Consider the following 22,889-nt stretch of genomic DNA (forward strand, 5'->3'; position numbering starts at 1 on the left):
GCTACTCTTCATTGCGGTGCGCGGGCTTCTCATTATTGTGGCTTCTCTTGTTGTGGAGCACGGGCTCTAGGTGTGCAGGCTTCAGTAGTTGTGGCACGCAGGCTCAGTAGTTGTGGTGCACGGGCTTAATTGCTCCGCAGCATGTGGCATCTTCCTGGGCCAGGGCTCGAACCCTTGTTCCTTGCATTGGCAGGCAGATTCTTAACCACGGTGCCACCAAGGAAGTCCAAGGGGTAAGGTCTTGATTGGTGACAGTATGTTTTCCTATTCCCTGTTCTTCAGGGGAAAATTGGGAGATTTTGCCCTGCTAGTTTAGGGATTGTTAAACATTTTGAATGGTCTTGAGCACTGCCAGGTGATCTAATGCCTGGCACATAGTAGGTACATAGAAATACTTGTGGAATGAATGAATATGTAGTCAGTTAAATGGGTAAGGCTGAATTACAATATCAGGTGACTTGCTTGTTCGTGTTTCAGCTCTCCTGCATACTCTAGTGGTGTTTACTGGGTCTTTAAATTTTATTTAGCAAAGAACATCAAAAGCGCTACGTTATAAACACACACTTACTCTTCCAGTAAAAATGTAGAGGGTACTATTTACATCTTTTAAATGGTTCCATAGCAATTTGTGTAGTCCTCTGTCATAGCAGTAATCAACTGTATTCAATTATGTTTGCATGTCTCTCTCTCAATAGTCTTTGAGTTTCTTCAGGGTTGGGATCGTCTCTTACTGATATTTACACAGGCGTCCCTCTGTATCCATGAGTTCCACATCCGTGGATACAGAGGGCCAACTATGGGACTTGAGCATCCACGGATTTTGGTGTCCATGGGAGATCCCGGACCAATCCCACACAGATACCGAGGGACCACCGTTTGTCCAGCACCTAGCATGGGACTTGGCAACAATGCCTGTTGAAAGGACATATACATGATATGCTAAAGCGTGGTGGAAAGAAAACATACGAGTTACCAACACCCCAGAGAAGCCTTGTCTGATTCCTATAAAATATACTCATTTCCCTTAGAAAAACACAATTCTTACCCTACCTATGTAGAATTTAGCTCCTTGACATCTAATTGTATATAAAGCCCTCGATGAGGTGGAACGACGTATTCTCATCCCAAGCAGGCCTGGTAAATGAACTGTTATCGTCAGTAAATGATCAGTACGAATTGGGAAGTGAGCTTCCAGGGTCTGAGACTTGCAAGCTGGAGACAGACTGCTCCAGTTCCGGGTGGGTCGGTGTGGGCACTGATCAACCCACCCAACCGCAGGATCCAGGTCTTCAGCCTTTTCCGCCGGGGGAGCCTCTGCAGGACTCCCCACCCTTCCTCATACCCCTCCAGGGGAGACCCCCTCTGCCCGCACCTCCCCCCTCAGGGTGCCCCTGTCCCAGTGCCCCATCCAGACTTCTCTGGGATCCTCCACCCTCCTGACTTCCCCGCCCCCTCAAACACAACTTCCGCCCGCGCCCCCTCCCCACAGGCCGAACTTCCGGCCGGCGCCCCCTCCCTACAGGCGGGACTTCCGCCCGCGCCCCCTCCCCTAGCCGAGCCGTTGCGTCCTCCAGCCCGAGGCGAGCCGGGGCGCGTGCTCTCGCGCTCTCCCTGCCCGGCCACGGGCTACAGCGGCGCAGAGTCGGCGGCGGCGGCGGCGTCAGGAGGCTGTGGGCGCGCTCCTCCCCCTTCTGCCTTCCCTCCTGCTCCTCCTCCTGCTGCTCCTCGTCGTCGCCAGCTCGGCCCGAGCTGCGAGCGGCAAGATGGCGGCGCCCAGGCCGCCGCCCGGCAGGCTGTCCGGCGTCATGGTGCCCGCGCCCATCCAGGACCTGGAGGCTCTCCGTGCGCTGACGGCGCTCTTCAAAGAGCAGCGGAATCGGTAACGGCCCGGGCGGCGCGAGCGTCGGGGGCGGCCCGGTGGGGCTGCGGGAGCGGGGCGGGGGCGCGGCCTCTGGGGAGCGGGCCGCCCCCTCCTCCCGGGACGTCCGCGGGGTGGCGGCCTCCGCGATGCGCCCGAGGGGCCCCGGGCTGCCGATGCCAGGCCCGCGTCCTCCCGCGCCCGGTCCCCGAGGTGCCCCGGGGGGCTGACACCAGCTGCCCGACCGTCAGTACAGGTGTGAAGTCGGGGTGCAGGAAGGGGGACCGAGCCAAGTGAGGCTTTGGCCGCTTGCTGCCTGTTTGGTTAGTTGAGTCGCGTTGATGGCGCTCCTGTAATGGGAACAGACCCACAGGACGCCGGAGTCAGCATACGTGCTGGTGGGGGAGAGACACGTTACAGATGTGTAAGGTGGGAGGTGGCGTCACTCCATTCGGCCTGTCAGCTCAGGCTTTGCATCCCCAGTGGTGGGCGCGCTTTGTGGAGAGGCCACTTCAATCCTTACTCTGCCGTTGAAGGGCCAGATGGCCATTGTCAAATGTGCCCGGGAGTCTGACAGACCTGGATTTGGTTCCTGGCCCTACAAGCTGTGCGTGCGTTATTGTGCTGTTTTTCCAAGCCTTAAGATTTCTTGCGTAAAAATGGGAGTATAATACATGACTTCATTTCTGAATTGTACAGAGGAGTAAATGAAATAAAGCATGTGAAAATATAAAGTATGTGATGCCCTCAGTCAGTGCCTGTTTGATTTTGTTCTAGTCTTTTCTGGGCCTCAGTTTCCACGTCTGTTTAATAGGAATAATGTTGGACAGTACCTTTCTGGGGACATTGTTTGTCAGGATTAAATGAGATAATGCATATTAAATCCTTAGCACATACCTGACACATAGTACTAAGTAACTGCTAGCTGATATTATCCTTTAACACATTTATGGATGGTCCCCCAGGTGCCAGGTTTTGTGTTAGGTGATGAAGTTGAAAAATAAAAAGTCTTCTCCTGGAAAGTCCTGTTCTGGGGAACCAGCAGATAGCAAAGAGTAGAGGGAGCATAGAAGTCCTAGAGGTCCTTTTGATCTGAGCAGTTCTGCTGCCTTAAATCACAATAAGAAGTGTTGAGCAATTGGAAGAGTGCTAAGAGCCCAGGGCACTGCTCCTTGGGATTTGGGGGAGATATGTTAATTGATATGACACTCTGGGAGATGTGTTGAATGAGTTACTGCTTGAGCATATCTATACCATGAGGACCCTCCTTTTAGTCAGTAATCAGTAATCTACCTTTATTAAGCACCTACTCTGGAACAGGTTCTTTTCTAGAGGCTGAAGGTGCAGAGATGAATGTGATACCCCCCTTTTTTCAAGCATGTTGGAGTAATTGCTGTGTAAACAGATTGTAATGGGGGGTCTAGACAAGAAGAGGTAGTGGCACAGGGGGAACTGCGGACCTCATGGGTAGATTGGTGGGCCAGGAAAGGTTTTAGATTACTTTGGCTTCGTGGCTTACAGATGAGAGGGCTAATTAGAAAGAACAGTATGTGCAAAGGGACGGTGTGCTGATTTTGCACAGTTTCTGAGTGGTCTAAATGAGATAACATAGGTAAGGTGTATGGTACAGAGGAGATGGTCAAACATCAGGACACTATAACCTGGAGGATAAAATCCGAGACCCCGAGCCAGTTTACAAGACCTTTCTTGACTCTGTCCCGTGAGGGGGGAACCATTGAAGGTTCTTTCAAGGGCATGGCATGGCAAGATCTGTATGTTAGAAAGATCTCTGACTGCCACTGTTGGGGATACATTAGGGTGAGGGTAGAGGCAGGGGACTTTTAAGAAGATGCAGAAGCCCAAGTGAAAGAGAAAAGTGCCTGAATTTAGGATGTTATCTATGGGGTGGGTAGGATAAATATTGAAAAATATTTACAAGATTGAATAGATAAGACTCAGGGACCAATTGGATTGTTGGGGAAGAATGAGGAAGTGAAGATGTGTCCCATATTTGATTTGAGTTTTTCCTGGGGCTGGCAGGAAGTTTGTCCTAATTCCAGGCGGAGTTTGAAGACCAGGAAAGGTGAACTGATGTGCAGGTCTTGGGATAGGGAGGCATATAGTTGTGTGGTGGGGCAGAGAGCCCTTGATGAGAGTTTGTGAGATCCGGCTTCTGGTCCTGATTCTGCCACTACTTCTTTGTGTGTCTTTGGGCAAATCACCCTCACAGAAACTCAGGGGGTTTCCAGAGTCCAGCTGCTCTGAGAGGATCCATCCAATGTCAATGGACCCAGAAGGAGGATGGACCAAGGTGTTAGGAGTTGGATGGGATGTAAAGTGAAGCAAAATGAGGCCTCAGAGTAGCAAATAGAAAAACACCGGCCAAAGCAAAAACATACTGAGGAAAGTAAGAAGGTAATTGATGGAACAAAAGAATTCCTCCTCCCTTGAGTGTGGGCTGAACTTAGTGCTTATTTGTAAATGATAGACCTGGGGGAAATGACAGTGTGTGACTTCTGAGACACAGAAGTCCGTGCAGCTTCCCCTTTGCTTTCTCTCTTGGATCACTCACTCTGACAAAGCCAGCTGCCATGTTGTGAGGACACTCAAGCGTCCAAGTAGAGAGATCTGTGTGGTGAGGAACTGAGGCCTCCTGCCAGCAGCCATGTGATGACCATCCAGGAAGTGGATCCTCTCAGTCCCGGTCAAGCCCACAGCCATGTGTGCAAGCTCACGAGAGACTCTGACCTGTGTGAGACCATAAATGGGTTTGTTTTAAACTGCTCAGTTTGGGGGTAATTTGTTATATATATTGGTATATAGATCATCAGTATACCAAGCTAAAATTTTCGTCCTCTGGATTAAATCCATGTTCTATGACCCACTCCTTGAATAGTGTCTTAACCACTAAAATCTGTAAAAAAAAATTGCTTATGGTCATAAAATATCAGTACCAAGAGGCGATTCAGTTATTTCTTCCTTGTGGAAGGTGGTTCTTTTTATTAGTTGTTTTAAATTTGTTGTATACCTTTTTAATGTGCGCATCTGCATTTTTAACATTTAACAAGTGATTTTTCTTGGCTGTGCTCCGAGTCTTTACAAGTCATGCTAGATTCTTTCTGGAACAGAGTAAGATGTAAATACATTAAGAATTCTGTTTTCAGCCTTTTCCTGGAGGTTTTATTTTCCAGCCCTTTAGTTACCCTTATGATGTATTTCTTCATGATTTATCTTTATGACGTATGCAGACCCCTCTATTAAAGTGTAGAACCAAGTGAGATTGGTTGTCATACTCTATACCTCCACTGTCTGTGCAGCCACTCGTGACATGTGGCTATTTAAATTAATTAGCAATAAGTAAAATTAGTAATTCCATTCCTGTACCAGCCACATTTGAAGTACTCGGTAGGCAGTCACGGGTGGCTGGTGGTTAACCTTATTGGACCGTGCAGATACAGAATTGTTCCATCACCACAGTAAGCTCTGTTGAGTAATGCTACTCTGTTTTTTTCTGTAGGGAAGATTATGTTCTGGTTCTTGAGTATTCATGAAACAGTGTAACATTTGGATACTGCTTTCTGTAAATTCTTCTCATGCTGATACCTCTGATACCTCATTGCTCTTCCATCCGATAAGCTTCTTGAATAAAGTGTATCACATTCCCTGTATCCCTAGCATCTAGCATACAGTCTGATAATTGTAGGTGCTTAACAAATTGCCGCTATTTGTGTAAGTGATTACTCATGGTGCGTGCGTAGTCTTTTTTCTTCCATGTTCATAATAATTTTTTTAAGCTTCTCTCAGTGTGGCTACTTTTTTCTTGTTAACCTATGTTTAGTCAAAATTATTTTTCTGATTACTTCCTTCATGGCCTTGTATATCCTATATAATAGTGCAGATACTTCCCTCCATACTTTGGGACCCCTTTACCTTATAAACTATTTTCCCTTTTTAAAGAAAGAACGTATTAGATTCTAACATATTTACTATGTAATTATTAATAGTAGTTTCTTATTTGTTCTCTGTCTCCTTCCAGAATGAAGGCCTATGAGGACAGAGATGGTTGGCTTTTTTGTAATTATCCTGTTTGGATAATGCTTCTTGAATTGGGTGTCTTTGAACAGTTTAGGAAATTGTCAGCCAGTGTTTCTTCAAATACTGCTTCTCTCCTGTTCTTTCCTTTCCTTCAAGGACTGTAATTACACATATGTTAAACCTTTCACTGTATTTTATATCTCTCAAAGCCTCCTTTATGTATTTCCCATTCTCTCTGAGCTTTGGTTATTTGAAATTTTTCCGCTAATTTGCCTTCTAGTTCTCTATTCCTCTTTTCTGCTATGTCTAATCTGCTATCATCTATTGTGTTCTTAGTTTCAGGTATTGTAGTTTTGAGTTATTGCAGAATTTCTGTTTGTTTTTTTTAAATGGATTTTACTCTGTTGAAATTCATTTTGTCATTTACCTCCTTAAGCATATTAATTATAGTTTTTTTTAGAGAATGTGCCTGATAACTATCTATTGTCATTTTCTGTCTTCTTGTGTTTAGTCATTTGGTCCTATCTTTTATTGAATGCTGAATGTTGTGTAAGGCGTGTTAAGCCCATTTCCAAAATATTTGCAAACTCTAAACCAAAGTCAATCTAAAAATTATTTCAACAAATGGTGGTGGTAGAACACCTTGATATCTAATTGGAATAAAGTGAACTTTGACCCATACCTTGGACCATTCACAAAAAATATTTCAATGTGGATTGTAGACCTAAACATAAAAGCTAAAACTATAAAGTGTTTAGAAGATGGGAGAATATCTTTGTGATATTGTGTGTAGGCAGACATTTCTTATCTAGGACACAGATAACATTAACCTTGCAATAAAAAAACTGATTATCAAGCTAGACTTTATCAAAATTAAAAAAACTTCTGCTCATCAAAAGACACCATTAAGAAAATGAAAAAGGCAAGCCATAGACTGAAAATATTTGCAATACATATATCTGACAAAGAACTTGCTTTGGAATATATAAAAGTGCTCCTGCAGCTCAATAATAAAAAGACAATCCAATTAAAAATTGGTCATAAAAATCTATGCTTTACAAAGGAAGATTATGTAAATGGCCAGCAAACACGTGATAAAGTACTCAACGTCATTAATCGTCAAGAAAATGCATGTTAAAACAGTGAGACACCACTCTACGCTTTTTAGGATGGCTGGTGCCAAAAAATGGAAAGTAAGTGTTGGTGAGGATGTGGAGAATTTGGAACCCTTGTATATTGCTGGTGGGAATGTGAAATGGTTCAGCTACTGTGGAAAACAGTTTGGTGGCACCTCAAAAAGCTAAACACAGAGTATGACCCAGCAGTTCCACTCTTAGGTATGTACGTACTCAAGAGAGTTGAAAGCAGGGACTCAAACAGATACTTGTATGCCAGTGTTCATTGAGGTATTATTCACAATAGCCGAGAGATGGAAACAACCTAAGTGTCCATCAGCAGATGAATGGATAAACAAAATGTGGTATGTACCTACAGTGGAATATTATTTAGCCCGTAAAAAGGAATAAAGTCCTGATACATGCTATAATGTGGGTGAACCTTGAAAACATGCTAAGTGAAAGAAGCCAGGCATAAAAGGACAAATATCGTAAGATTCCACCTCTATGAAGTACTTAGAATTGGCAAATTCATAGAGACAGAAAGGAGATTAGAGATTACCAGGCGTTGGTGGGGGGAGTTATTGTTTAAAGGTTACAGAGTTTGTTTGGGGTCTTAGAAAAGTTTTGGAATTAGTGGTGATGGTTGTACAACATTATGAATATAATTAAAGCCACTGAATTCTACACTTAAAGATGGTCAAAATGGCAAATTTTATGTTACATATTTGTTTTACCACAATTAAAAAAGTTAATGTAATATACCAAAATCCATCGAATTATATAGTTTAAATGAGTGAATTGTATGCTTTGTTAATTATATCTCAATAAAGCTGTTATAAACAAGTAAAACCATAATGAGATACCTCTGCATACCCATTAGAATTGCTAGGATTAGAATGACTGACAGCACCAAATTTTGGCAAGGTTGTGGAGCAACTGGAACTCTCGTACATTGCTGGTGGGAGTGTAAATGGTGCAACCACTTTGGGAAACATTTTGGCAGTGTTTTGTAAAGTTAAACGTACACTTGAGCTTCCCTGGTGGCGCAGTGGTTGAGAGTCTGCCTGCCGATGAAGGGGACAGGGGTTCGTGCCCCAGTCCGGGAAGATCCCACATGCCACGGAGCGGCTGCGCCCGTGAGCCATGGCCACTGAGCCTGCGCCTCTGGAGCCTGCGCTCCACAACGGGAGAGACCACAACAGTGAGAGGCCGGCGTACCAAAAAAAAAAAAAAAAAAGTACACTTGCCTATGACCCTAGGTATTTACTCTAGAACATACGTTCACAAAAGGCTTGTAAAAGAATGTTTATAGCAGCTTATTGGTAATAGCCAAATACTGGATGGAACCAACTCGAATGTCCGTCAATGGGAGAATGGCTAAAACTGCCCGGTAATTGAAATGAATGAACCACCAGTGTACACAGCAACATGGACGAATCTCAAAACATACTGAATGCAAGAAGCTAGACAAACAGTACATACTGTATGATTCTATGAAGTTCTACAATTGGCAAAGCTAATCTTGTCTGTATCGCTAGTTGGCAATACAGACATGAACAATGGTTGTCAGAGGAGGTTGGGGGTTGACTGGGAAGGAGCATGAGGGAATTTTCTGGAGTAAAGGAAATGTGCTCTATCTAGATGGGTATTGGTTGCCTGGATTTGACACAACTCGTTAAACACTAATGATCTGTGTAATTCACTATGTAAGTTATATCTCAGTTTTCTGTGTGTAAAATTATTGTCCTTCTCCTTGCCACCCCCAGAAGAACTTACTCGAGCTGAATCTCAGACTTTGTGGTAAAACAGTGTTTGTGAATTGTAAAATTTGCTCTAAGAAACGAAAGATTTATCTAACGTTCTTCATACAGTTAGAGTGAGTCGGGCTTTGTTTTACATTTTCATCTATGCCACACAGTGCTCTCTCTGTTTCCGGAGCCTGAGATGGGCTGAAGTGACTGATGTGTGAATGCATGAAATGCTTGAAACCAAATGTAGAAAGACATGGAAGTAATCCTGGAAGGATAAGGGAAGTAACGTGGCTGGAAATTTCAGCTCATTGCCCACTGAAGATCGCAGTGTGAGGGTGCTTTTGGAATCTTGCATTGCAGGGGTAGCCGTAGTGTGATGTCATCCTACTGCTGTGGAACCTGAGATCTCCTTCCTCTGGGGTAGGAGTGGGATTTGCCTCGGCTCTTTGTGACCTGTGAATAATGCAGGGGCTGTTTTGCAGAGTGACTGAAATTGTTTTGTTTTTTAAACAATTTGAGTTCGAGGAGCTTCTTCCTCTCCCTGTTGAAATGTGTCAGTATGAAATATTGATATCTTTTTGGACTCAGTGGGTTTCAGGGGAAAAAGGCTTTTGTAGGGCGTAGGTCTAGTTTCAAATCTAAGTACTGCAACATGGTAGCTGCATGAACTGCAAATTTTTTTAACTTCTCTGAGCCTCAGTTCTACCCTGGTAGAACGGGTATTATAATAATGCCTACCTTGTAGGGTTGATGCGTATTAGGGGGTGCTGGATGTCGAGTCTGGAATGGTGCCTGGCATGTAGTTGATGCCAGCAAACACCACTGTTATTATTGCAGGCTCTAGTCAGAATCAGGAGTGAAAAGAAATGAAAAGTGTGGTAATTCTTGCATTTTTTTCATATTTTAAAATAGTGCTTGTAAAATTTTTAATTTCATCTCAATTCCATGATCAAGTTCTTGTTTTTATAGGCTTTGGAACTGCCTCTGGAACTTTAGAATAAAGAATAGATTTAATAACTCAAGTCAGTGGAAGAAAATTGGTTTTTCAGATCCAAAAGATGTAGGCAGTAATTTATTACAAAATCTTAATTCCTTGGTAGAAAGGTATTTTAGCGATATTAAATAATTTTAAAAAGTTGTAGAATTTCCAATAAAAAAGTGAGTACTTGACAGTAACTTACATTATGACATGAGCGAGGAATTGAGATGATTTTGCATGGAGTGACTGTGCTTTAGGAGCTGACATTTTAGAAAACCATACTTGTGTACTCTAAGGAAAAAGGAAATTGAAGCTTTCCGTTAACTTTCACTCTAGTGTTTTTGTTGGTTTGTTTGCTTATTTTTAAACTCTTGTCAAGTCAAAACCCACAAATATATAATAATGTTAATGCCTTTATGGAGGATGATATAACAGATAATATAACAAGTACCCATGTATTTCACTTGCAAAATCAACAAATGTTAAAATTTTGTTCTCTCAAAATCCAAAACATTACTGATATTGTTAATGTCCTCGGTATTAGAACAAATAACCCCACAAGTTAGCAGCTTGAAGCCACAGACATTTATTGTTTCACACAGTTTATTAGGGTCCGGAATCTGGGAGCTGCTTAGCTGGGTGGATCTGGCTTGGGGTCTTGCGCGAGGCTGCAGTCAAGCCGTGGGCCAGGTCTTTGGTCTCCCGAAGGCCTCACTGGGGTGGGAGGTCGGGGTTCCACGCTCACACGAGTGGCTCTGGGCAGAAAGCTCCAGTTCCTCACCACGTGGACCCCTCCCCAGGGCTGCTCGTGCCTCGGCAGCCGGCTTGTTCGAAAGCGAACGATCCAAGAGAGCCCACTCGAGATGGGAGCTGGGGTGCCTTTATCATCTTGGAAAGGACATACCCTTACTATTGCGTGTTCTAAGGGTCACACAGAAGGGCGTGAATGTCCGGAGGTGAGAGTGCTGGGTAGGGCTCTTGTTTCACTTTCCAGTCTCATTCCTCCCTCCCTTGTACGTGTGATACTGTATGTTTTATGCTGTATACTCTGCAGTTTGCATCTTTAATTTTTGCTCTGTTTTCGAGTGCTACCAGTTTTTATACATAGAGAGCTAGACCATTAACTTGAACTGCTGTAGAGTGTCCCTTCGTAAGCTTACATCATAATTTACCTACCTTTTTTCTTACTGATGGGTATTGGATTTGTCCTGAATTTTTGGTAATTCAAACAGTACTGCAGAGACCATCTTTATACATGTCTCCTTGTATACCTGAGCCTTTGGATTTTTTTTTTCCCCAAAGCAGAATTTGAGGTAGGGACTTGGGTGAAGTAATTTAATCATAGGTGACCCCCAGCAGTCAGGAGTGTGGCAGGGGGGAAGCTAGGTGTGGAAGGGGGAACAACCAATGTAGGGATGCCGTATTGAGTGGTAATTACGTTGTAGGCAGCTGGAGCTCAACCCCACTGGGTATCCCTGAGGGGTGCACCTCCAAATTATCTGTGCACAGGGCTGGGTGATTTATCTATTAACCTGTTGCCCACTGGTTGAGAATTGCCCCTGGGGTTGTTATCTGGATGGACAAAGGCTGTGCGGTGAGGGACACCATGAAGATTTGTTACGGCATGCTCTTCTTCTGAGACCTCCTCTTGCCTGATACTGTTCACTCGGTCACGGCTCTTGGAGGCTATAGCTGTTTGGAATCTAAAAGGAAAGACCTGGACAGGAGTGTTAGTGCAGTAAGTTCAGTCCCCAGTGCTGAAGACTGTCCTGAGGCCATAATTGGATAATCATCTCCCTGCTCCTGCTTCCAGTCCAGACTTCCCTGACTTTCCCCCAGCACTGTATGTAGCTGGGCTGTGATGCCGAGGGGGCTGAGCCCTTGGTTGCCTGTCTCCTGTCAGTCTGTGCTTGCTGCAGCTGCCTGTTTGTGGCTGTCCCTGGACATGGAAGTACCAAGAGACAGCCATTGCACCCCTGAGTTCCAGATTACTCCTCCTGGTGCCCAGCTTGTGGTAGCAACTCTTCTTGATAATCAGGGTGGGTTTCTCCTGCCAGTGTAGTCACTCTTCTTTGCCTGCTGGTTCACCGGCTTGAGAATCTCAAAGTGATCATTCTGTGGATCTAGTTTAAGATACACTAGATCCCCTTCTGTGCTTTCTGATGGAGACGTTCTTTGTCTTGGCCCCAGGGCTTAGCCCAGCACCGTCTAGAGTTGCGGGGTTGGGAAGCACAAATTCTGCAGGTTTGTCATTGGGAGTGTTGAGGAAAGGGGCCAGTTTTTCTTAGGGTTAGATTTTCTCTTTGAACTTTTAGTTTGCTGGCTCACCTTGAGAAATTTGTTACATTTTCTCCCTTTCTGGGCTCACTCCTCCTTGTATAATGATGTTGCGTTTTCTTCCACCTATTTCCCCAGTGACCCCAGCCTAAGATCAGGTTTTCCTGCTATTGGTGATTTGTGTCATAGTGATATTGGGATGTCGTGTATCTGGTCACTAAGCTAGCCAGCATCTTGGACCGGGTTCCATGTCTGAAGCCGTCTTGGCTTTGTCCTGACGTTGGAGGTGCACAGCTTTGCAGGTAACCCATACATAGGGCTGCACTGAGTCCAGCTCTTTTTCTCTCTCTTCAGATGCAGGGGAGTCCTGTCCTAACACTGACTTTTACGTAGTGACTCTGATCACCACGAGGTGTAGGTGGCTTTTGGTTCTCTTCATCCTGCCCGAGTTGAATTGCAGACGGCCTTAGGCCGCTCTGGACATGTCCCACTCTGGCTTTAGACCTGATTATAGCCAAGTGTTTCCAGTCAGTTTCTGCTGTGTGGAGATATCCACCTTGTTTTAAAGTTGGGCTCTGTATTTATAATTTTTAGAAATAAACATATGATTACTGTGTCTGGAATGGAGGGGAGATGTTTGAAGTGTGAACTCCTTTCTCACTGCACTTTCATTTCATAATGCAATAGACGTTTATATGTGTTTCCCCTGACTTGGTTGTGGCTTTGCTGTGGGCAGGGTCTGTCTTCTTTATGGTATCTTCTAGCATAGTGCCTGGTCCATTGTGAGTGCTTAATATATGTTGAACTGAATAAACAGTGAAGAGCCAATGGCTGTAATGAAGAAAGTCACTTCTTAGCACTGACAGCCAGTCAATAATGACTGCTCTGATTGCTTGAAAGTTATTAACTCGATTTACTGTGTTAGTATTTACTTATTTAATTACCTCACATATGCTGTGTACCATGCTCTGTGTTTAGTGATGCAACTCTAGTTGGTACAGTGTATTTCTAGCTCACTTCAAACCACTATAGGGGGAATACCTCAAATGCTGTAATATTAAACTTGTAACTTCATTCCTTTCCTCATACACACACTCCTAATTTTCCCTCAGGTTTTAATGACCATTTCAGCCCCTCCTGAAAGCCTTTTTGACCTATGTGCTTCTGTCCTATGTTCCCCTTACCTCTTTCAAAGAACTTCACTAGAGTATTATGATCACTTAATCACCTACCAGTCCCACTAGAATGAGAACAATCTGAGAGCAGGATTATTCTTACTTACCTCTGTATTTTCAGTACCTACTAGCACATGGTGAGCACTTGGTTGTATTTTTATTATTTCCTTAGATTATTTAATTTTCTGGGGTCATTATATATAAAGTGAGAGCACAGAGGAAAGACTCTAGTAAGAGATATAAAAAATTATCAAATAATGACAGATGATGATGATTTCAAGAGGTAGAAAATGTTTTGGTGTTCCTCATTGCTCACATCAGTATGTTGACTAACTTTCATAAGGAAAGGGAATATTGAGCACTTCAGAGGTCAGCATAGTGCAGAACTCAAAATTAACCTATCATCTGCATGTACACACATTCACATAGCTTCCCCCAAACACTACTGAGCCTCTGACCAACAAGAGTCTTCGGCTGCACCAAAAACAAAAACAAAAAATGAAACGAAACAGGCTTCCCTGGTGGTGCAGCAGTTAAGAATCCGCCTGCCAATGCAGGGGACACAGGTTTGAGCCCTGGTCCTGGTCCTGGAGGATCCCATGTGCTGCGGAGCACCTAAGCCCGTGCGCCACCACTACTGAGCCTGTGCTCTAGAGCCTGCGAGCCACAACTACTGAGCCCGTGTGCCGCAACGACTGAAGCCCGTGTGCCTAGAGCCCGAGCTCCCAACAAGAGAAGCCACCGCAATGAGAAGCCCGCCTGCAGCAACGAAGACCCAACACAGCCAAAAATAAATAATTAAATAAAAATAAGGAGTTGGAGAGGAAGGTCATTATTAAAAAAAAAAGAAAGAAAAAGAAACGAAACAACTCCCCCCCGAAAAAAGAAACCCACACCACTTGTCAGCTTAGCAAAGGATGCCATATGCTGTCTTGACTCAACCATGATTCAGATCAGCTGTGTTGAGAGAGAACATCAATTACGCTACACTATAAAAAGAACTTTGTAGAGTGTGGTGACAGTTTCCTTTATTTTTACCTGTGCCATGAGCTAGAATACCACACAGAACTACTTGGTAAGGTGTTCTGACTCAGCTTCAAAATACCGATGTGGTCAGTGTGAGCCACCCCGCACATCCAATTATCTTAAATGGACAAAGTAGACAGGAAGAAGTTTGAGCTAGCAAATCAAAATAAATAAGGTTAGAATTGTGACCAACCATGCCCCAGAGGAGAGTTTCTCAGCTCTTTCGTTCTTCCAGTCTTTTGTAGTGGTCCCTGGACCCGAGGGTGTGGTCACTGGACCGTGGGCAAGGACACTCATTCAAAGACTAAGGAACCCTGGGGCTCACTCTAGGCTGAGTCAGCCTCTCTGACGGCCACAAGCCCAGAGAAGTCACATTAGAGGTAAGAGGACGATTTGTAAGCTAGGGATATGCTCACGGTAGCCGTGGAGATTTTATATATAGTGCTTAGTTAAGTGCTGGGCATGGAATAAGCACAGTTTAAGTGTTAGTGGCTATCATCCTCATTGAGAATGTTACAAAACTTGATCAAAAGACATTAAAGAAAACATAAATGGTTATACCATTACATGATAGGAAACTGCAATAACGTAGAGACATCAGTTCTCCCCAAGTTGACCTGTGGTTTCAATGCCATTCAAAATAAAATCTCAACGGGGTTTTTTCTAGACATTCACAAGCTGATTTTCTAATTAATATGGGAAACTCCTAGGTTTTCTGTTACTCTCTGACTCCCTTAACCCTTTGTATGGATCCTTTTCTGACTCCTCAGCTTTTAAAACCCTTCCCGTGCGCAAAATTCCCTATGTCCTCAACCTCTCTGAACACTCCTTTCATCTTCTTGATCTAGGTGAAATACGGCTCACTTCTAAGGACAGACCTTTCCCAGAATGTCCTCAAAGTCGGCTGTTTTCTCCTATATCCAGTGTGCTGCTTGGCTTGAAGGTGTGTAGGTGTGAAGGTGATTGTCATTGCTGCTTTCAGAACTTCTTCCTCCAAAACCCCTCCAACTTTTCATCTCATGCCATCAGAGTATACCTCATGGATAATCTCTTCTGCTATTAAAAGATCTGTTGGTCCCTCTATGTCGTTCCTTAAAGAATTTAGCTGTAGTTCACTGTTAACTCTGCATTACTTCTCCTATCTTAAATCTTGGTTATTTTAGTTTTTACATAGATTATCCTTTCATTACCCTGGCCTTTTATTTCTTGACTTTCTCTCCTTCAGTGAACTTGGACACCTCCTTCCTCCCATCTAACCACACATTGCCATGTGCTAGCCAGGCCTTATGATTAACCATGGTTGTGTTCCCTCCACAATCTTAATTGCAAGAGTCCCACTCTGGCTGCCTGTTGTATCCTGTCTCTCTGGGTCCCCTATTCCAACAAGTCTTCAACCCCACCAGGACCCACAGTCTGTTGGTCCTACTCCTTCCTACTCACTGTCCCTTTTGTTCCTTATGTTCACATTTCCCTTCTTAAATCCAGTTTAGATCTAAGGATCAGTAATAAAGCATTTCCTTGTATACATTCTCAGTTCCCTTGCCTTTTCTAACCTTGTCATACTTTCCTGGTAAAACTTCAGCTCTAGTTAAATCCACCTTGCTGTTTCCTTTGTGTCTGCACCCAAACAACTGAACGAGGATGGAGGAAAACTTACAACCAGACTGATTGGTCTTTCTGTGAATGGATGATCACTGACCTTGGGAAGGCATTTAGTTCTACCTGGCAGGCAGTCCTTCTAGTTCCCTAGTCCATTTCATCCTCCTGCTTTCCTAGCCAACTGGTTTATGCCTTTTGCTCTCCCTACAGCTCGGTTGCCTCTCCCTCATCCTCCTTCTCAGTTTCCTATTTTTCGGAAAAAATAGGGGCAACCAGAAGGTAATTTCCAGGAACTCCCACTGCCCTCCCTACCCCCTACTTGTATCCGTCCCCATGATTTGCCTTCCCTCTGTGACGGTCGGTGAACTGTCTTGCTTCAAAGGTCTGCACTAAATTCCGCTCCCTTTTGCATACCTTGCTCCAACAGTTCTCTTCCCCTCCCCCCCGTTTCTTAAATCATCAGTTTTACCTTTTCTGTTAGATTGTTCTCATCAGTTTATAGATCTGCTGTAATTTTTCCCATCCTGAGAAAAATCTCTCCCCTATTTCCCTGATTTTTCTCTGCTGCCATTTATAATAAAGCTTCTCTAAAGAGTTTTTTATATTCACCTACCACAGTTTCTCTTTTCTCTTGAACCCATTCCACATTGCCAAGTCCATTGGTCTTCATCTTAAATCCTTATCTTACTGGATTTAAGATAAATCTTAAAATCTTAAATCTTACTGGATAAATCCTTACCAGCTGCAGTTGATGTAGTTCATCACTTCTTTCTCCTTGAAACACCTTCTTCGTTTGGCTTCTAGAACACCACCCCCTTCGGATTCTCCTCTCTTGTTGGCTTTTCTCCCTGAGGTCCAGAGCTCAGTCCTCAGACCTCTTCTCCCCACCTGCCTGTGCTCTCCCGGCAATTGCATTCAGCCTTGGGGTTTTACTACTTTACATTTGATGGTAACTCTAACAGTTTTCTTTAGCTGGACTTTTCTCCTGATCTCCAGACTTGTATGTTCATCTGCCTACTCCACATTTCCGCTTGTATTTCTAATAAGTACCTCAAATTCAGCAAATCTCCATCTGAACTCCCAAGTCCCCCCTCCTCCATATATCTTTACAGCAGTCTCCTCCAACTCAGTGCGCAGCAGGTGCATCTGTCCATTTATTGGTCAGGCCAAAGCTTGGAGCCACCCTTGGCCCCCTCTCAGCTACCCTCATAATAATTTACCCTCACGTCTTATTGGCTCCACCTTCAGAATATATTCAGAATCTGATCTGCGCTTACTATGTCTGCCTCTGCCACTCTTTTCCAAGAATAGTGTCCTGACTGATCTCCTGTTGTCGTTTCTTTCTCCTGCTGTGATCAGTTCTTTACAGAATAGCCAGAGGGATCCTTTCAAAGTGCAAGTCAGGTGATGTCACTCCTCTGCTTAGAACCCTCCCTGGGTTCACTTTTAGTGGCCTACAGAGCCTGTGTCTTACCCCTGAGTCACTGGGTGCTTCCACCAAGCCCCCTGCCGTTCTGTGATGCCTTTGCCTGCCATCTAAGCTCTTCTCACAGGAAGGGCATAGTTTGCTTCCTCCCCTTCTTCAGTTCTATGCTCAAATACCACTTTTTAAATAAGGTCTTACATACAAAAATCCTTCTCTACCTAAGACTATAAAGACATTCTCCATATATTTTCTTCCAGAGTTTCATAGTTTTGCCTAACATATATTCCTAGATCCATCTGGAGTTACTTTTAGTAGGATTATACATAAAGCTCCAATTTGGTTTTTTCTCATATGATTGATAGTTGTTCCAGCACCTCTACTGGAACAGTCCGGCCTTCACCTGGGATCTTTAGTGCCCAGCACTGTCATTTGTCAGGTTTCTCTGTGTGCACAGTTCTCTTCTGGACACTGTCCACTTCTGTGCATTTCACCTTCTCTTCCCTTCCTTTGCTTGGTATAATGCATTTGAGATTCTCTTTGTTCTGATGACAGATGAATTTTGACTGTGGTGAGGACATTGGGAAAGAGGGAAGCATGTGGCTTTTCGAGGTGGGGGAGAGGACTGATATATTTGGAACCCTTTAAAGCTGGTATCGCCAAACTATGATCTGTGGGCCAAATCTGACCTACCACCTGTTTTTTTGTTTGTTTGTTTTGCTTTGTTTTTAAATGGCCTTTGAGTTAAGAATGATTTTTACATTTTAAAGGGTAGGGGAAAACAAATGAACAAAGTTTCATGACACATGAAAATTATATGAACTTTAAATTTCAGTGTCCATACAAAGAGTTTACTAGAACACAGCTGTGTTCATTCTTTTGGATGTTGTCTATGGCTGCTTTTGCCCTGCAGCAACAGAGAAGTTGTGACAGAGGTTGTCAGGTCCTCAAAGCCTAAAATATTTACTCTCTGGCTCTCTGCAGAAAAAGTTTGCCAGCCCTGCAACCCTGTCTCAGGGAGTTGTCTCAGCTTGAGTGTCCTGGATGGGACAGAAGAGGGGAAGAGAGTATATAAAGGAGAGTTTTGAGGTCTGCAGAGATGAATTTCAAACTTTTGCCCAGGCTCTTTCTGGTAGGAGACAGAAATGTTTTTATTTTCTGTCTTTGTTCATCTAGAGCAGTCACATCATTAAGGGGTTTATGGTTTTAAATAACAAACAATGATTGTAATTTTAATCTCTGAACTTGTGTGTATTCTAATAGTTTTTCTCAGTGACAGTGGTTAAACTAGTCTAAACCACATGTGCCAATTTTTAATTAAATGTTGGGTATTAGAATGAATCTTTCAACCAGGATGTAAGTCTTAGTCGTAGTGTTAAATGACGAACAGTTTAGTCTCCTTTTCAGAAGGAGGTCCCGCCTCATGAACTGACTGTAAGATGTGAGTACGGATGGTATGTTAGGCCTATCTAACCTGTGCTGTAATCACCGGTAGTTTTCTTTAATTTTATTCAAACAGGACTTGTCAGGATTAAACCTACAGATCTGTTCAAACTTGAAGGAAGTGCAGTTCTACCTTTTGTATAATTCAAAGGCTGTTTTTGTTCTGTAATGTAACATTTCATTTATAAGTTGTCTTCAGAGTATACATTCATTCCTATGTAAAAGGAATGTCTAATGGTTGAATTTTAATTGTCCTTCTAAGTACTTTCGGCCTTCTGTGAATGAAGTAGCTAAGCTTCTTAAAGTCCTTGTGAATATTTTGTGTTAGTTTGGTTAAAGCAGAAATGACAGCAATTTTTATTATTTACAACATTTGTAATATACAAACGATTGACTGATCTTTACTGGTTATTTCACTGTCGTTAATCATTACACATACTTAGCTGTGCTTGACAGTGAACATGGAATTTGCAGACAGTACATTAGGACTCCTTTGGATCTGTAATGCCAGATAGCTTTCTTTCAAGGCTGTGGAGAAGGTAAAGAGGCACAGAAGAGAGTTAAATGTTTTCGTAGTGGTTACTGTTAATGAAAAGCTTTTTTGTCCTCATCTGATGAAAGTTGTTAATTTATTATATTGTATAAAAATATGGTGAATAAAATCTGTAGATATTTATTATATGGCTCTAGAGGAAAAGGTTTTTTTTTTTTTTCTATTCACCCTTTATAGAGGGGTACAGACTCTAAGAAATAGTCTCTGCTGGGCTTCCCTGGTGGCGCAGTGGTTGAGAGTCCGCCTGCCGATGCAAGGGACGCGGATTCGTGCCCCGGTCCGGGAAGATCCCACATGCTGCGGAGCGGCTGGGCCCGTGAGCCATGGCCGCTGAGCCTGTGCATCCGGAGCCTGTGCTCCGCAACGGGAGAGGCCACAACAGTGAGAGGCCCGCGTACCGCAAAAAAAAAAAAAAGAAAAAAAAGAAATAGTCTCTGCTTTCAAGAAATTTAAAATGTAGTTAATTGAGTTACAACCCCTCACCTCTCCCTCCCCCTTTAAGCTTACCCATTCAATGGGTAAGCTTATCATTCAGTGGGGAAGGAGAAATTAGATGTTTCTTAAATACCAATTATAAGATATCAACATCTTAAGATATGACCATTTTTTTTCAAATTTTTGGGTCCAGGATTTCTTAATGGGAATGGACGAGTTGAGCTAGTTCCTCAGTGTTTCCCTTTTTCCAGTTGCTGCTGCAAAGTACACTGATTTCACTGCTCCCATCAGGCCTGGTGCCTGGCTCAGGGCACATGCTCAAGTACATGGGTTACCTGACAAGTCTGTGAAGCAGTTAGATCCCGCTCTGAATACGCGAATAGTCTCATCACTGTTTTAAACTTGAATTGAACAAATGCAATTAGTGAATGCAGGTCTGGGCCCTAGAGATACAGAAGAAAATAAGGTAGTCTCTATTTTTCTGGGATTTATAGTCTAGCTGGGGTGATAGACCGCATCAGTGAATGTAATCTGATGTGGGTAAGTGCAATTCCATTCTATGGACCGAGCTCCAGGGACGTATAGAGATGGGATGCGGCTCCCCTGAGTACTCTGAGTAGCAGAGGAGTCTCACCAGGGCTGTGAGTTTTCAGAGGCCTGAAAGGAGCCCCCAGATTCTTCCAGGCAGAGGCTTGGGTGGGGGTGGTGTGAGAGGGATTCTGGGGGAGGGCATACATGTGAACAGACCCAGAGGATTGCCAGTGCTTGCTGGTTTCAGGAATCCATGGGGAGGACAAATGACAGTGATCACAATCCCAATTTATTTTCTCTTTATACTGCGTATGTGAACTGTTGTATGCTGATAGATGTTGCTGTGATTACTCTTTAGTAGCTATTAATAGTTACTTGTGTTTCAGGAATCTTTTGGTTGGCCGTAGTTCAGGTAAACATTTTTCTTTTGGTTAAAAGTGTAATGAAGGAGAAAGGCATGGTGTGTATGTGACAAATTAACATGTAACATTGGAAATTATTTAGGGTGGTTCATGAACTTACTAATTGTTCTGTGGTCGGCATATCAGTTAGCCAGTTTTCCTAAGAACAGTGCTGTTATTTTGTGTTGTCTATTGTAGTTTGATTTCAAAGCCTTTGCTGTGCTAGATGTCAGTTTTGAGTGAACAGCGGTTAAGATTTCAAAGAGTGACATCAGAGAAGACCATTCACAGTAGGAAGGTGGTGCCCATGAGAGAGGGAGCTTGTGAAGGACCCGCTGAAAGAAATCATACTGGCTTCTTTACCTCAGGTATAAACACACATTTCTTAGTCATCGTAGGAGAAAAGAAAAAAGAGGCTTTATTGTAGATTATTGGAGTTCTAGAGCTCTACTTTTACTTGACTATAAGATTAAGTAATAAATGTCATCAAAACTTTATGCAGGTGGGGCAGATAGAGGTAATTAGGTTTATTCTTTGTTGTAGAAATCATGATCACTCTTGGCATTCTTCAGAATGTTTTAAACCCATAGGTACTTTCTTAGCGTGTTAATAGTGCCTGCACTATATTTAGTATTGTTCGAGCCCAGAGCACGCCTCCCCCAAATAAACCTCAGTGGCATATTGATTTCTTTTTAATTAAAGTTACTTAAGAAAAAGCCAGTGCAAGAGGGACGCTCTGAGCCTCCTCTCTGTTGAAAGCAGGCAGTAAATCTCCGTGTGAGAGGTACCCTCCCTGCATCTGGAGTCAGAAGGACAGCCTTATCCCCAGAGGTGAATTTGGGGCCAAGAAGCCTATATAAACAAACCTTGTTTCCTCTATAACATACTACCCCAAGTCCAGACTCTCCTTAGATTCTTCACTAACTAAGCACCCAAAGCCTAAGTTTCTTTGTTCAGTCAATTCCTCAGAAATTTAGTGTTTCTTTGTCTAAAAAGTATAAAAGCCGCCTGCTGTGGCACATTTTTTAGGTCCCATTTCTATGAGACCTCCATGCACACGAATTAGAATTTCTTTTTCTCCTGCGTGTCTGTCAATTTTATTATTAGTCCAGTGGCAAGAGCTCTCGGGGTAGAGTGGGAATTGCCTTCTCCCCAGCAGCACCCACTTCTCCTTAAAGCTGTCCTGAGAGTGTTAGTGAATCTTCTTTTTGTCATATTGTCACTGAAAGTGGCTTACACACTCCATTGTTTTATACAGTTTCTGAGGCAGGACTAATGCTGCACCTTTGAACTTTGGCTTTTTTATTTGGTCGCTTAATTGCTGCGACCCTGAGTCAAAGCTTCATGATCCCCATTTAGAGAGGGCCAACGGGGGGAGGTGGGGCAGATTATTTTATGCACGATTTCCCAATTTTTAATTGATTATATTCTGCCTCTTTCCAAAAACAAATCTGACGTGCCTTAAAAAATAAATACAGTTAGATAAAATAAAGGTAAGGGAGGAAATTGGAGGGGAGGGAAAAGCCAGAAATAAGGTTAGTACTCAGAAGTCATGCTGAGGGATTCATAGTGTTAAAGATGGGTCGTTGGTTTGACTCCAGGCTTCTTAAAGGCAAAGACAGAGGAGAACGTGATAAATAAAGTGATTTATATCATCCATCCTTAAGATAAAAAGGCGACACTTGGCGTACAAGTATTTATGGTCCTGAAGCTCGCGGAGGGAGTGTCTCCCAGGCCCCCGGGCAAGCACAGCCGCTTGGGGCGCTTCAGCGGCCGGGCTTCTGGAGGAATGCGCGCTCCCCGGTGGTCTGGCTTCCGTCCATCCGGGGGTGAATGTAGGGTGCTGGGATTCCACAGTGCGAGCACAGGGAGAAAATTCCGATGGTCAGGCCTTATCTGTAAGAGTCTCTTCAGTTGTCTAACAGCAGCTTTTCTTCTGACATTAAAGCGGATTCTTGTTTCTTTAGGGGATTCACGGAATGAGGAAATGGGCTTGCATTTAGGTGCCGTGCTGCACACAGAAATCCTTCTCTTCATAGCTGTGGAATGAGAGCCAGTGCGGGCAGTGCTCCTGGCGTGAGAGGCCGTGGGAACTGAGGTGCCCGGTTGTGGGTGGGGCGGGGTGAACAGCCACAGGTTCATCCCCTGCCCCGGGCACACACACTGCCTGGAAGCGAGCTCGCTCTGTCTCTCTGTCCGTCTCCCTCTGCTTCTGTCTGTCTCCTTCCCTCCTTCCTGCTCCCCCGGCTCCCTATCTTTGTGGTTGGACGTGTGTAAGCTCAGAG

The 22,889-nt window shown here is 43.7% G+C and overlaps 1 protein-coding gene across 1 annotated transcript in view; it reads left to right on the forward strand.

The window, feature by feature from the left end:
• The first annotated feature begins 1,602 nt into the window (after positions 1-1,602).
• The window catches only part of ATXN10 (ataxin 10), a 153,878-nt gene continuing 132,591 nt past the window's right edge, over positions 1,603-22,889 (forward strand). The window contains exon 1 of the mRNA XM_082850221.1: positions 1,603-1,879. Within this exon, the coding sequence (XP_082706347.1) occupies positions 1,764-1,879 (116 nt within the window). The 5' untranslated portion in view covers positions 1,603-1,763. The remainder of the gene's footprint in view (positions 1,880-22,889) is intronic.

The sequence above is a fragment of the Leucopleurus acutus genome (assembly GCF_964270905.1).
Source record: "Leucopleurus acutus genome assembly, chromosome: 11".
Taxonomy (NCBI): Eukaryota; Metazoa; Chordata; class Mammalia; order Artiodactyla; family Delphinidae; genus Leucopleurus; species Leucopleurus acutus.